The sequence below is a fragment of the Centropristis striata genome, chromosome 21, assembly GCF_030273125.1.
Source record: "Centropristis striata isolate RG_2023a ecotype Rhode Island chromosome 21, C.striata_1.0, whole genome shotgun sequence".
In the NCBI taxonomy this organism is placed as follows: Eukaryota; Metazoa; Chordata; class Actinopteri; order Perciformes; family Serranidae; genus Centropristis; species Centropristis striata.
In genome coordinates, this window is record NC_081537.1 from 16,139,609 (window position 1) to 16,151,828 (window position 12,220).

Genomic DNA, 12,220 nt, shown 5'->3' on the forward strand with positions numbered 1-12,220 from the left:
GCCTTTGTGTGAGGTTTGGGGAGGAGGGAGACGGCAGGGAGGAGAGGAGAGGAGAGGAGGAGACGAGGACAGGAAGGCTTTTAAAGCCCGGGCACATCGTCATGTCAAATTGCTAAATGATACTAAATTGTGAGCCTCCTTGGACTTAGGTGGTAGGAAAAACAAATTCTCACTGATTATGGCTCCCAGAGGTCACAGAAATTATGGTAACTGCCACATGCAGGCATTTTTTTTCTCCCCACTTAAGCCATGCAAAAACAAAAATCACAGAAACAAAGTAAAACGTCCAGATAGATCAGGATTAGTGCCAGCTGACAATAAAAAATAAAAGAAAATCTGCTCTGAGAAATACCTGACATTTTTGCCACAATTAAGAATCACAATTTAAAATGATACTAAATTCAAAAAGCACACTTTAAAAAAAAAATGGCCTAGTTGTTGAAATCCACATCCTTAAAAAAAATTATATATCACAGCATCGCCCAAACCAAGAAGACGAAAAATGAAGGGAAAAGCAGCGAGAATCAAAGCCTTTCATGACAAGACAGAGAAAAGTCTCATTCCAATAATACTAGCAGTCATATTCAGTGCTTCACATGACATGTTAGGGAGCAAGACAGCTAATCAATGTCCAGGTGAATTATTTATGCCAGCTTTAAGTCTAATACATTTATATTACAGCGGCCGCTGACTTCAAAGCTCTAATGGCTGGACACACAGGGCGCTGCAGACAGTGGGGGCCGAGGGTGTACAGTAGGAAGATCACCGCGAGCCGAAAACCATGTTCATCATCACCTGCACTCACTGTTCAGGTAGATGTGAAGATTCAGCTCCAATAAATGTTTTCTCTGAATATGCAAATCTCCTTGATAATCAGAAGTGGCTTTCAGGTTTTTGTAATGACTTTACACAAGAAAGTGGCACAGAGAAGAAGACACTAAACAACAGGTAACAAAATCAAGGAATGTGTATTTAAATAATGAAAAAAAAGAGCTTTCTTTTTCTGAAAAGGGGCTGGAATTAAGAGAGCAGAGGTCAACACCGTCTCGCCGCAGCATCCACCAGCCATGCTGCACAATTTACTGCTTTTGTAACTGCTGCATAAGCACAATGAAACGAGCGCTCCTCAGACTGGGCACAGTGCTGCGATACAGGCACAAAGAAAAACTACAAACCTCTGCCACCGAAACAAGGAAGTGCCTCAGTTCAAATCATGTGTGTTGTTGTGAATGTGTGTTTGTGTCAGTGCTGATGAGAATAATGAGTGACTAATTCCACATACCAGCCGGTAGCGTTAACAAGGCTGCCTGACTAAGAGGGAAAGAATGGGCAAAATGTTCTCATGTGTGCATATGCTGGGAATGATAAAATCTTTTTAAAAACTATAAAACACACACACGCTTGTGGAGGGAGAATTGTGCAAGCAGCAAAAAAAAAAATTATTTCATTGGTGCGATCGAGTCAAAAGCAGAAATCGTGTCAAACACAAAAGAGGCATTATGTGTCAGATGTGCATTTATTTTCAAGGTGTGCACAGCGCAGGAAAAAAATGAGGTAACAAATATCAGTTTCGTTAGCCAAAGCTGAGGTGGTGGGGGTGGAGGGGGTCATATTTCCTAATGCCTGGTCTTTGCCTTAACCTTGTAAAATGAGATGACAGGTCCTAAAGCGTAGACTTGTAATTGCAACCGTTTAAAATAGGGGGGCTAAAAAACACCCATGGTTGAGAAAATTATGCCGCTTAAGGAATTGCCATTGCCCAGTGGGACTAGCGAGGTGCTGAGCAAATGAGTAAGTGTGCATAATTATAGCATGGCTGATTGTGTCTAAATAACATGAATTTATTTATAAATATGGGTTTACATTGCACATGCTTTTTTTTTTTAAAGGCAGTGGATTCCTCATTAGAAGCAAAGGTGCTGCACATGCAGAGCACAGCAGAGTGTTGCACAATCATTCAATAAATCACACGTTTAGAAAAAAAAAAAAATATATATATATATCAATAAAAAATAATTATTTCTTAATGTTTTATAAATTAAAAAATAATAATCTCGCAAATTGTAATGCATGCACCTTTCACATAATGTCTTTATGGGTTTTGACACATGCAAATCACTTTGAAAAGCTCATTTGCATATTGATTTTATTTGTGTGCTTTTGCATTGCTTTACACTGCTTGCAGCGTGTCAGAAAGCCGGTGTAAAGGTCTGAATGCTCATGCAGCTTGTGGTAGAAAAAAGGGCATGTTTGATGAGGCTGTGCAAACACAAGCCAATTGCATTATTCAGTGGGTTAAAAACATGCACTTGTAGCCTGGAATACAGGACAGTCTGCACAATAATAATTATTACGAGAGTAAATATTTACAATTGTTCATGCATTTAATTTAAAAAGTTACAAAAGTCAAATTTCGGGGAGCATAATAGTAAAAATGTCAAGTGCACATGACCTGCAATATAATGTGCATTTTCACTTCAACGAGTCCTAGCGCTTAGCACTGTTAGCATGCTAGCTGCTGCCCACGATACACACACACGCAGCCTGGGAGCTGCAGGCGGACATGCATGCCATTGTACTGTACACTTCATGAGTTGCAAAAACTTGGCTCTACATTTTTATCGGCTGCACTTCTGGGTGACAACACACCGTGTCCGGCTGCCTGCGTGTCTACAGTCCGTGTGTGTGTTACAGAGAGGAGTGTGTGTGCACTTACAGTTGTAAATAAATGAACTTACTGTGCGTGCTGTTGGAGAAAGTGATCCATTGGGAAGGTAGGGGCTTGTGAGATCGGGGATCATTATAAATGGATAGCCCGGGTACGGTGGGCTCTTGAACAGCCCTCCATCTTGCCTTTTCGCAGCTAACATGGCGGGGGGGAAAAGAAGAAAACTTTTTTTATAAAGTGGCCTTGGAAACTTTTTTTCCTACAAAAATGCATTTGAGGAATAAGGCGGAGGAGATGCCCTCCGTGTGGCACAGATAATGTCATGGTGCAAAAAAACAGGAGTGGAAGAATAAAGCAGAAACTCACCCTCCTCTAAACTTTCTCTTGTTTTGTCTCTGAAAGTTTCAGATCTAGGCGGAGGCCGTCTTTCCGCCTTGAAATGCAATGAAACACAGGGATTGCGTTAAAGTTAACACAACGGGCGATGAGGGTGATAGTAAACTTTCTTTTTTAAGTGTGCCAATGTAAGAAATGCAGGCCCCTGAACTAAACAGAAGCGGGGACGATCGAGCCCCGTTTTTAATGTGCAACTTACCTCTGAATCCGACGAGCTGTTTTGATTTGTTTCCGACTCGTTTACAAGAGAAGATTTGACATCGGCTAAATCCCTTTCTGCCGAGGAGTTCTCCGAAATTTTCTCTTCCTGCTCCCCTTCGTCTTTGAAGGAAATCATTTCATCGTTTGCACCCAGATCGTCCCCTCCACCGCCGTTGAGCTGCGGCATTTTTCCCGTGCAAAAATGTTTTGGGGGGCAAAACACGAAGTTTTAAACCCTTGATCTCGGTGATCTAGAAAGTCCGAGTTTAAGTTTGGGGTCTGTATTGGCGTTTTCCAAAGCTCTGGCGGTTGGTACAAAACTAAAAAAGAAGGGAATCTTGGCAGAAAAAGGAAGCCGGAGAAGGAGCCGAGCCGCTCGGATTGAGTGAGTTGAAGTTGGTCGGAGTGGTTTTCAGTTCAAAGGCGGCGCTGATTGACAGATAGAGAGGGATGGAAATAGAGAGAGTCTGGATTCAGGATTATTGACAGGGAGAAACACACAAGAAACTAATGAGATTCAAACAGGGAGGGACTTGAAGTGACGTTTTCATAAATAGGAGGAAAAAAAGGAGAGAGGGGGGGAGAGAGAGAGAGAGGGATAGAGAGAGAGAAAGAGAGGCTGGAGGAAGCCGGCGGACGACTGCAGTGAAAAGCATGTGAGGAGGAAAAAGGCAGTTTGGGAGCAGGACAGTGATGGTAAAATAGCAGGAAGATAGGAGTTGCTTGTAAATGTGGATTAAACGCACATATGGGCGGTCTCCCGGTGGAGGAAAAAAAGAAAAAGAAAAGAGGGTACTTCCTGAGGCTGTTTGCAACCAGTTTGACTCCACCATTCCCGAGCAATCTGTCACACAGGGGCCAAATTAAGTTACAGCTTAAATTAAAGTTTTTATTTCTTTTATCCTTGAGCTCTACTTTTGTATCTGTCTTTCTTTCTTTTCTTTTTTTTGCTTACTAAATACTCCAGGCCTATCAAAGAAGAATAAAAGCCATTACTCCAAGCTTGTTTTCCTATTTTATCTGCTTTGTCAGTACCTTAGATCTATTTTTCATTATATTAGATAATGTTTCCTCAGATCTATTTTTTAGGATAGAGGGTGTTGCATCCTGCTTTCTTGACAGGTGTGATGTCCTCTGGGACTAACCTGAATTCCTCACTGGCAGCACAGACTGGGCTGTTTTTATTTTCTCCCTCAGCAGAAGAAGCAGCCAGACTGGACACAAATAACTGATGCAGATTTGGATGCTCCATTTCTGTGTCTTATTCCTGCAGATACAACCTAAAAAAAGACATACATAAGATAATGTGTGCTGTAGGCGATTTCAGTTAATAAAAACAGTTTTTTTAATGACCACATTAAATTATGAGATATCCCTTATATCTACAAAACCATATTTTGTTTTTGTGTCCTGCTTTTTTATTTTACATGCACATCAGTTTGTCTATGAAGATATTTTTAATTAAAGTGTTCCTATTAATTAAAAATTAAGATTTAAAAAATGGGGAAAAAATAAATTATTAACAATTTCTTCTGAGGAAAAACAATTAGGGATAAGCACAAAAATAAAAATTTTTTTAAAACTGCAATTGCAAGGAATAATGTTTATATATAAAAGCAAGAGGGGGGAAAAAACCTGATGCCTGCTCCAGCTGAACAAGGGGATTGTGTGTGTGTGTGTGTGTGTGTGTGTGTGTGTGTGTGTGTGTGTGTGTGTGTGTGTGTGTTGATGATGAGCTCAGCACCGGTGATTCACTAACCTTATCTCATCAGCTCAGGAAATGCAGTTTCTATTATAGCCAATATTTAATGTAGCAATCACAAAATCAACAATGAATTTCAAATGTAACTGCGAGAAATAGAGCTGATACATACATCCAGGTGACACTTACACTGTGTTGCAACATGGCTGGCTCCCTCCAAGCGGAAATAAATCACTATAAGATCAAAACAAGACATAGAATTGCTGATTAAAAAATATTGTTTCATGTCATCATGCTGTTAGACGCATAAAAACAAATGTTATGACAGTAATTCCTCTGTATGTGCTCTCAGCAGTGTTGTCAAACAGCAGTGAGGGGGAATATGTGCACAGTGCAAAGTGTTGTGAATCTGCCTACCAACGCACCTAGACCAGGCAACACCATGAAAGCAGACTATTCCGCTCAATGATCACTGATGTGCTTTATCTGGATGAGGTGAAAGCGGTGTTTGTATTCGCTGGCTGCAGCCCAGCCAGCAGTGTTAGGGAGCAGGGAGGAAGGGAAAGGGATTGCTGTCTCTGGTTCGCATCCAGTGTGTCTGTGTTTAGGCAGCCGGTGGAAGAAGAGGCACCCCGCTGCTCGGGGCCCTCCAAACCTGAGCCCACACAGACCAGACCAAAGCAGAGGAGCTCCAAGCTGGCCTCTCCCCGGATTGCCTCAGCAGGTACCTGAGAGTTTACTGGGGGCTGGCAGCGTGTTATCATGCCTGCCGTGGGGACACCTGCCTCTGATGCCGCCCTGGTGATTCTAATCTACAGGACCCTTTAATAAGATGATGATAGGCTGCGTTGCCGCTGCTGCTCTGAATGATGGAGCAGGAGCATGCACGCCTTTCTGTTGGTGTCATTTATTTTGTTGTGGGGTTTTTTTTTTCACCTCTGCAACACGTGCAGCTGTGGTTTAGCACGACTGGGGATTGTCTCATCCGTGCACCTCCATGTCTCCTCCATGAGTGTGCAGGGACTCAGAGCACCACCAGTGTCTCATCACAAGACTTCAACCCTCTGTAGTAGTCTTTATGGTGATTCATGCATACACTGATTCTGACCTGAGCGCGTCAGCAGTAATGAGTGGCACATTTAATTATAATTCGGTCTCTGTTGCATACACAAATTAAAGCTAGAATTATAAATGCAGAACACAATGCTACTTTCATTGTGTTACCCAACTGATGGCTCTATTGGAATTCCTCTATTTCCTCTATATGTTTCTAGGAGTAAAAATAAATATTTTCAAATCTATAGCCATATGTAGTTTTCAAGTTATTTATTAGCAAACGATTTCAGAAGCAGTCAGTGTCAATGGAAATCGTGGGTTCCCCCACCAATGCTAATTAAATATGTATCAAAGGAAGTAAAAAATCAGTCAATTTATAAAACAAAATGAATATCTGAGACATACAGACAGTGCAGGTTAACTTATAGGGAAACATCTAACAAATACTAATGTGAAAAAAATAATATATATATTGGTAGTCAGTGCAAATAAATAAGCTGAATGGAAACAGAAATCTAGTACAACCCCCTTTCCAAAAAAGTTGGGACGCCATGTAAAATTTTAATAATTCACATTATGCATAGTCTACATGTACAAAAATAGTGTACAAAATATATTGTTTGTACAATTTTCAATTGAATATATATCAAAAAGGATGAGAAATGATCACATTCTGTGTTAGATTTTTTTTGTAATCAGTGCATATTTATAATAAAGAGTATAAATATATATAAAGGGGAAAACAGTCAATCAGAAAACAGAAGCATATAAGGTAAAGTATGTATGTTTGCATATTACCTTAATCCACCTATTCCATACTACGTCTATATGGGGCATAAACAAAACATCACCATGACGACAAATAAACCGTAAAATACCTTTGGTTCTACCTTAAAATACAGTAAAACAATATGTACAATGCATATACAAGATGTACCAATTAATTGTTGTTGTTTTTTAATATATTTTTTTGGGTTGCACTCTGACAGGTAGCTGAGAAGTGTTTTACTTTACATAATAGACATTTTTTTGCTTTTGCATGCTTTCATCTTTTTTTTCCCCTATCAAAGGATGCTGGGGACATGATTTCTTTTAATGTTGAATAATTAACTAGTCGATCCATTTTCAGTGAGCACTGTTTGAATTAGAGTGAATAGAAGAGGGGTGAGTGTTTAATACCATGGATCTCCTAAATCCTCTGCACATACAGTGTGTGCTTGTTTATCAAGGGAGGAAATAAATAAATAAATAAAATAGAATCTGTCAAATTATGTTAACATATATGTAGTCAGTGCTAGTTTAAACACACGCTACATAGGGATGCTTATATATTTTTACAGATTTTACAGATCAGTGTTTTGATATTAATTTGCTCTCTGTCATAAAATTCAGTGTGTTCTGAAAGAGTGTTTTGTCATTTTGATTGAACAGCTGTTTTACATCTACATTATGTGGCTAAATGACTGTGTGAAAAAAGAAGAAAGGTAAAATCAGTTCTACATAACAACTCAAAGAAGCAGGTTTTGAAAAATCCTCGCACAGAACACCAAACTACTTTGAGAAATCACCTACTTTTCTGTGAACACCCTCACTGTTTCATCTCGAAGGAGGGAAGGTAGCGGCGGCGCACAGTGCACATCCTCCTGTGTTTGCAAACTGTTAATTACCCATCATGCATCCATGATGCCAACCACACCAGCTAAAAGGTCTCTCATTGCTGATTAACATATTACTGCTGGACATTTTCTCTTTTTTCCTGTGCTTGTTTTATGGTAACTGTGGTTTGATTTATTCCAGTAATGAAGTTTGTTCACTTGATAATAAGCGAAACTTAACATTTAACTTTAGTTGCATTTAGTCAAGTGCAAATTTCCTCTATTGTTGGGAGAGATGCTGTTAAGTATTTTGGCATTTTATTGTCAGCGTAGCTCATACAAATTCTAAGACCAGGATAATACAGTGGTTAGCCTTAATTACATGTATTCTAATGGTACTCGTCTTTATTTTTGGAATGGACAGGACGGAGAAATCGATTTACCTGATTAATGAAAACATACTGTGTATTATTCATATGTTATTATTTCATTCATTAGAGTAAAAGCAAAAAAAGAAACCTAGATTTGTGTGCAAATGGTTAATTGTGTTCTCTTGAATACTATTACTGTGCCTGTTAAATTCAGCACATCACTGCTCTCTGTGCAGAATATTTCCATGTGTATTTATTTTAATTACTCTAAGAAATATTTGCTAAGTCTCTGCCTGGGATTTGTATTCCATACATCAAAACGCTGCATTTATTTATTTATTTATTTCCTCTTATTGTACTTGTAAAAAAAGAAGCTTCTCTGCTCCCTTGCCCCTCAGCGCTCTAATCATTTGACACAATGGGACTATACATTTTATGAATGCAAATAAAAGATTTATATGCAGGAATTATGTTCTTAAGTCCTTGAATTTTAAAAAAGCATGAATGTTCAGTGTTATGTTGACCAAAGCTTTAAGGGATGAGGCTCTTTTTCACAAATGGAAAGAATTGTTATCAGTGAAGTCTGTAGAGAAATGCAGCACATCTGAGGGACAAGTTTGAAAGAGCACATTTGTATTGGAAAGCACCTTAGTGAAAATATGAAAACATGTTTTTTTTTCTCTGTTTGCAATCCACAGCACAAATCACAATGAGGAGAGGAATAATGAAGAGTGAGTCACACTGGCCTGCGACTCTGCACTCATCTAAAATCAATATCCCCCTCCAGAGACGTCACAACTAATATAACAAACAGCTCAACAAGCTTTTCATTAGGTTTAAAGTTTATGAATCGATAATCAAAAAATCTCAGCATGCAGTGCTTAATATTTCAGCCCTGCGAGAATCCCAGGAGTGAGTTTTTTTTCTCGTGGACACTCATGATTAATGTAGGCACACTGCTTTTCATATCACCGGTGGACTCGAAGCAGGAGCCGAGTGTCTCCAGAACTCATCCGCACAGAAGGCATCGTGGGAACCGTATTAAGCCAGCTACGTGAGCTGTCTCCAGTCGCCTCCAAAACAAACAGCCAAGCGTTTTTGAGAAACGGACGCGATAGTCATTAATCACGGTCCGAGGCAGGTCCTGAACTCTCCAAACATGGAATCCACCAGAGGGACGAGGTAACCTGCAGTATGAACTGGCGGCCAGCACAAACAGCGATCACCTGTCCGTCATGGCAGCATCTCGCAGGGACTGGAGAGCCAAGCCGCTGCTGGCTGCTAAATGTTACTTAAAGGTCAATGGTATACACACCAGCGGGTTAATGGTTTGAGTCATACTTTCACACCGGCTTTACAGACGGGGATTTTTATACGATCATTTATGTCCTGATTGGGAGAGAAGACGGTTTTGTGTTTGCCACTTGCAATATGCAATGCTATCCTGCATGGCCACATAGTGTTGATTTAATCACAGAAAATCACTGACAGACTGTATAATGAAACCAGAGAGGGAATCATAGATGGATAAACCCCCCACGGGTGTTCTTCTTAAGAATGTGGCCCCTTGTGCGGAGATGGATATAAGCTCTTATCTCACTGTTTCCAGTCTTGATCGGAAGATCCTGATGAATTTGAGATGTTTGCTGCCTGCTGGTGAGCCACTAATGCAAAAGTCAGACAATAAAATTAATCTCTGACCTCTGTGTTTTCAAAGCTGGACAAAGAAACAATAAAAAAGCCAGGAGCAGATGCACAAGTGAAAGATGCTTCCTGTTGACCTCTGCTTTGTGTCTGAGGAGCAAAAAAGGAACTCTTCCTTTTCTCTGACGGTCTTGTATGCAGGACCCTCCACATCTCTGGGCTTTTAATGGAGGAGAAGCCCTTTCTGATTGCTGGTTAAGAGACTGGGAGGATCTTATAGAAGGTGCTTTCTCAAACAGGAAGGAGGCCTTATTGTGCGAGGAGTAAAAGAAGGAACAGTGTCTTCTTCATGTTCCTGACAATGGGGCCATAATTAAAATCACAGTGAGGGTAAGTTGACCTTTCAGGGCCTGAATGAAGGGTCATTATGTGCACCATGGAGGCAGGTTGTCTTTGTCTGAAGCAAAGTTTTGTGCACACTTGTTGGCTTTTTTTGTGTCACCACTGGCATGTGCATTCATTTCAAGCAAGTCCTTACTATATTCATTTACACTTAAACAACTTTATACAGCCAATGAAATCATATCACATTGATATGAAAGGTGATATATTGTGCTGCTCTTATTCATAAAAGTGCTCCTTGAATTCCACTAACTGGCTGCAAGGCTATTTTTCAAGATATCCAAGGAACTCAAATTTAATGAAGGACAAGTTTTGGGTGCAAAGGTTCTGCACACATTATCTCACCATCTTTATCGAAATCTGAATCAAACCACAAAGAGGAACTTTTAGTAAATACAGCGAACATGGAGTCTTTTTTTTCCCATTTGAACTTGTCACTGCTGCTCATTTCCTGAGTTATAAAGTAGCGGCTGTTTTACTTTCAATGCGGTAAATTATCGGAGAGAAAAAAAAGAATTAGTACAGAGAAACAATTGCATCTTTAACGCTCTACATGCACACTTATTAACAAGCAACACAATGGAGATGTGACCTTGAGGCAAATGAGTTGCCTCTCGGTACAAATCAGAGCACTGTTGTGTTCATTTGGCTATGTTTTCATTAACAGAAAGGAAGAGGAGCCCATTAATGAGACATCACATTCTTTGTACAATACGAGTCAAAAGAAAGCTAAACATCATCCAAGGTTAAGCTGTGAGCAGGTTATAGTTGATGCAAAGGCTCATATCTCAGCAGTCACAGATTTCTGCCACTATCTTCGAACAAAGGGAACAAGAAAACGGTACGTAGATCTAAACTAAAAGTCTATTCATCAAGCTGTGAACTATTGCCACATGTATATAAATTAATATTTTTAATTAATTAAAAACATTCAGGTTGTTCAGCCTTCATTAGATGGTTTACATTTAAGAATTACAGTAAAGGGTGGGGAGCACCAAATGTGCTTCTTTTTTACCCTGTATGCACGTATAGTGAGGTACTCTGTGCAAATACATTTACAAGTAATTACTTACAGCATTTCTTTATTCATTGGTATATGAATTACACATCCTTTTATACCTTATACCTCTATAAACTGCAACTTTAAGTGTTAATATTATGTATGCTTTTGCACAGTAATATCAACGCATGTATAACTGTGTATAACTTACATGGTGTTGGGGACATCCAGGCCTTCCTTAGGACAAAAGGTTTTAAACCAATCAGCAGCAGTAGTGCATGATCCAAACAAGACACTGAAGGAAAAAAGAGAGTATTCAGGTTAAAGTCATGCATTTAAAATCCTATTTAGCACCCTGTTGAAGCTTTTTCAGAAGTGCCAAAAACCTGCATTATTCCTAATGCCCAGCAGCGGGCGACTCCATTGGTTGCAAAAAAGAAGCCTGATTGTGTAGGAGAAAATAACCCTACTACTTACATTTTCCAAATGAGTTTATGGTCTCAATTGTTAGTTTCAAGTGTTTTTCAATTATAATGTGAATTGCGAATGCACCTTGCGTCCACACTATATAGCTTGCACTAATTTAAGGTGGTAACGTAATGTTAATAGAACCTTGCCCCGTCAGGGTAATATGTTGCATTATTATTACTGAGGCATTTAAGCTTAAGTTTAGTGTAGCTTGTTGAGATGGAGCCAATTTAACTATTTTACTGTATAAACTGTTGGTTAGGGGAAGGAGTGCATTTGGAAGTATCAAGTAACACAAAATGAGAAAACTTAAAAAAATATGAATTAGAAAAATGTCAAATGAATAGTATTTTACTTATTTGCATCCCTCCACTGTCCACAGTGTCTGTAATTGAAGTTCTCTGCCTACAGTTTGGATATTCAAGGTTAAAGCAGGAAACTTGTTGTTTAAAGATTTAAATGCAAAAAAAACAGACTGAAAATTAGAAATCAATTGTAAGCCACGTAAATCCATTTAGAACAACACTCACATTCTTTATCTCTATGAAAAGTTTGTTGTTAACTAGCCTTGACCTTGCAACTGCTGTATTAAAAAAAAACCTTCCCTATTGTCAAGTTAATGGACATGGCCTTAGACAAAATAATTTAAAAACAGTTTTTATTTTTCAGGTAGAAAACCCCAAAACATAATAAAGCAGAAGGTGAAAAGCAACAAGG

General features: G+C 39.2%; 1 protein-coding gene across 19 annotated transcripts in view; it reads right to left on the reverse strand.

The window, feature by feature from the left end:
- tcf7l2 (transcription factor 7 like 2) overlaps positions 1–3,818 on the reverse strand; it is a 96,041-nt gene extending 92,223 nt beyond the window's left edge. For 6 of the 19 annotated variants that reach the window (XM_059325363.1, XM_059325360.1, XM_059325359.1 and 3 more), the window contains exons 1-3: positions 3,264–3,814; positions 3,035–3,101; positions 2,739–2,863 (exon numbers count right to left, since the gene is read on the reverse strand). In XM_059325363.1, the coding sequence (XP_059181346.1) occupies positions 2,739–2,863; positions 3,035–3,101; positions 3,264–3,452 (381 nt within the window). In that variant the 5' untranslated portion in view covers positions 3,453–3,814. Of the gene's footprint in view, positions 1–2,738; positions 2,864–3,034; positions 3,102–3,263 lie in introns of all 19 variants that reach the window. The other 13 variants (XM_059325354.1, XM_059325358.1, XM_059325356.1 and 10 more) reach the window with 7 other exon arrangements.
- Positions 3,819–12,220: the final 8,402 nt, after the last annotated feature.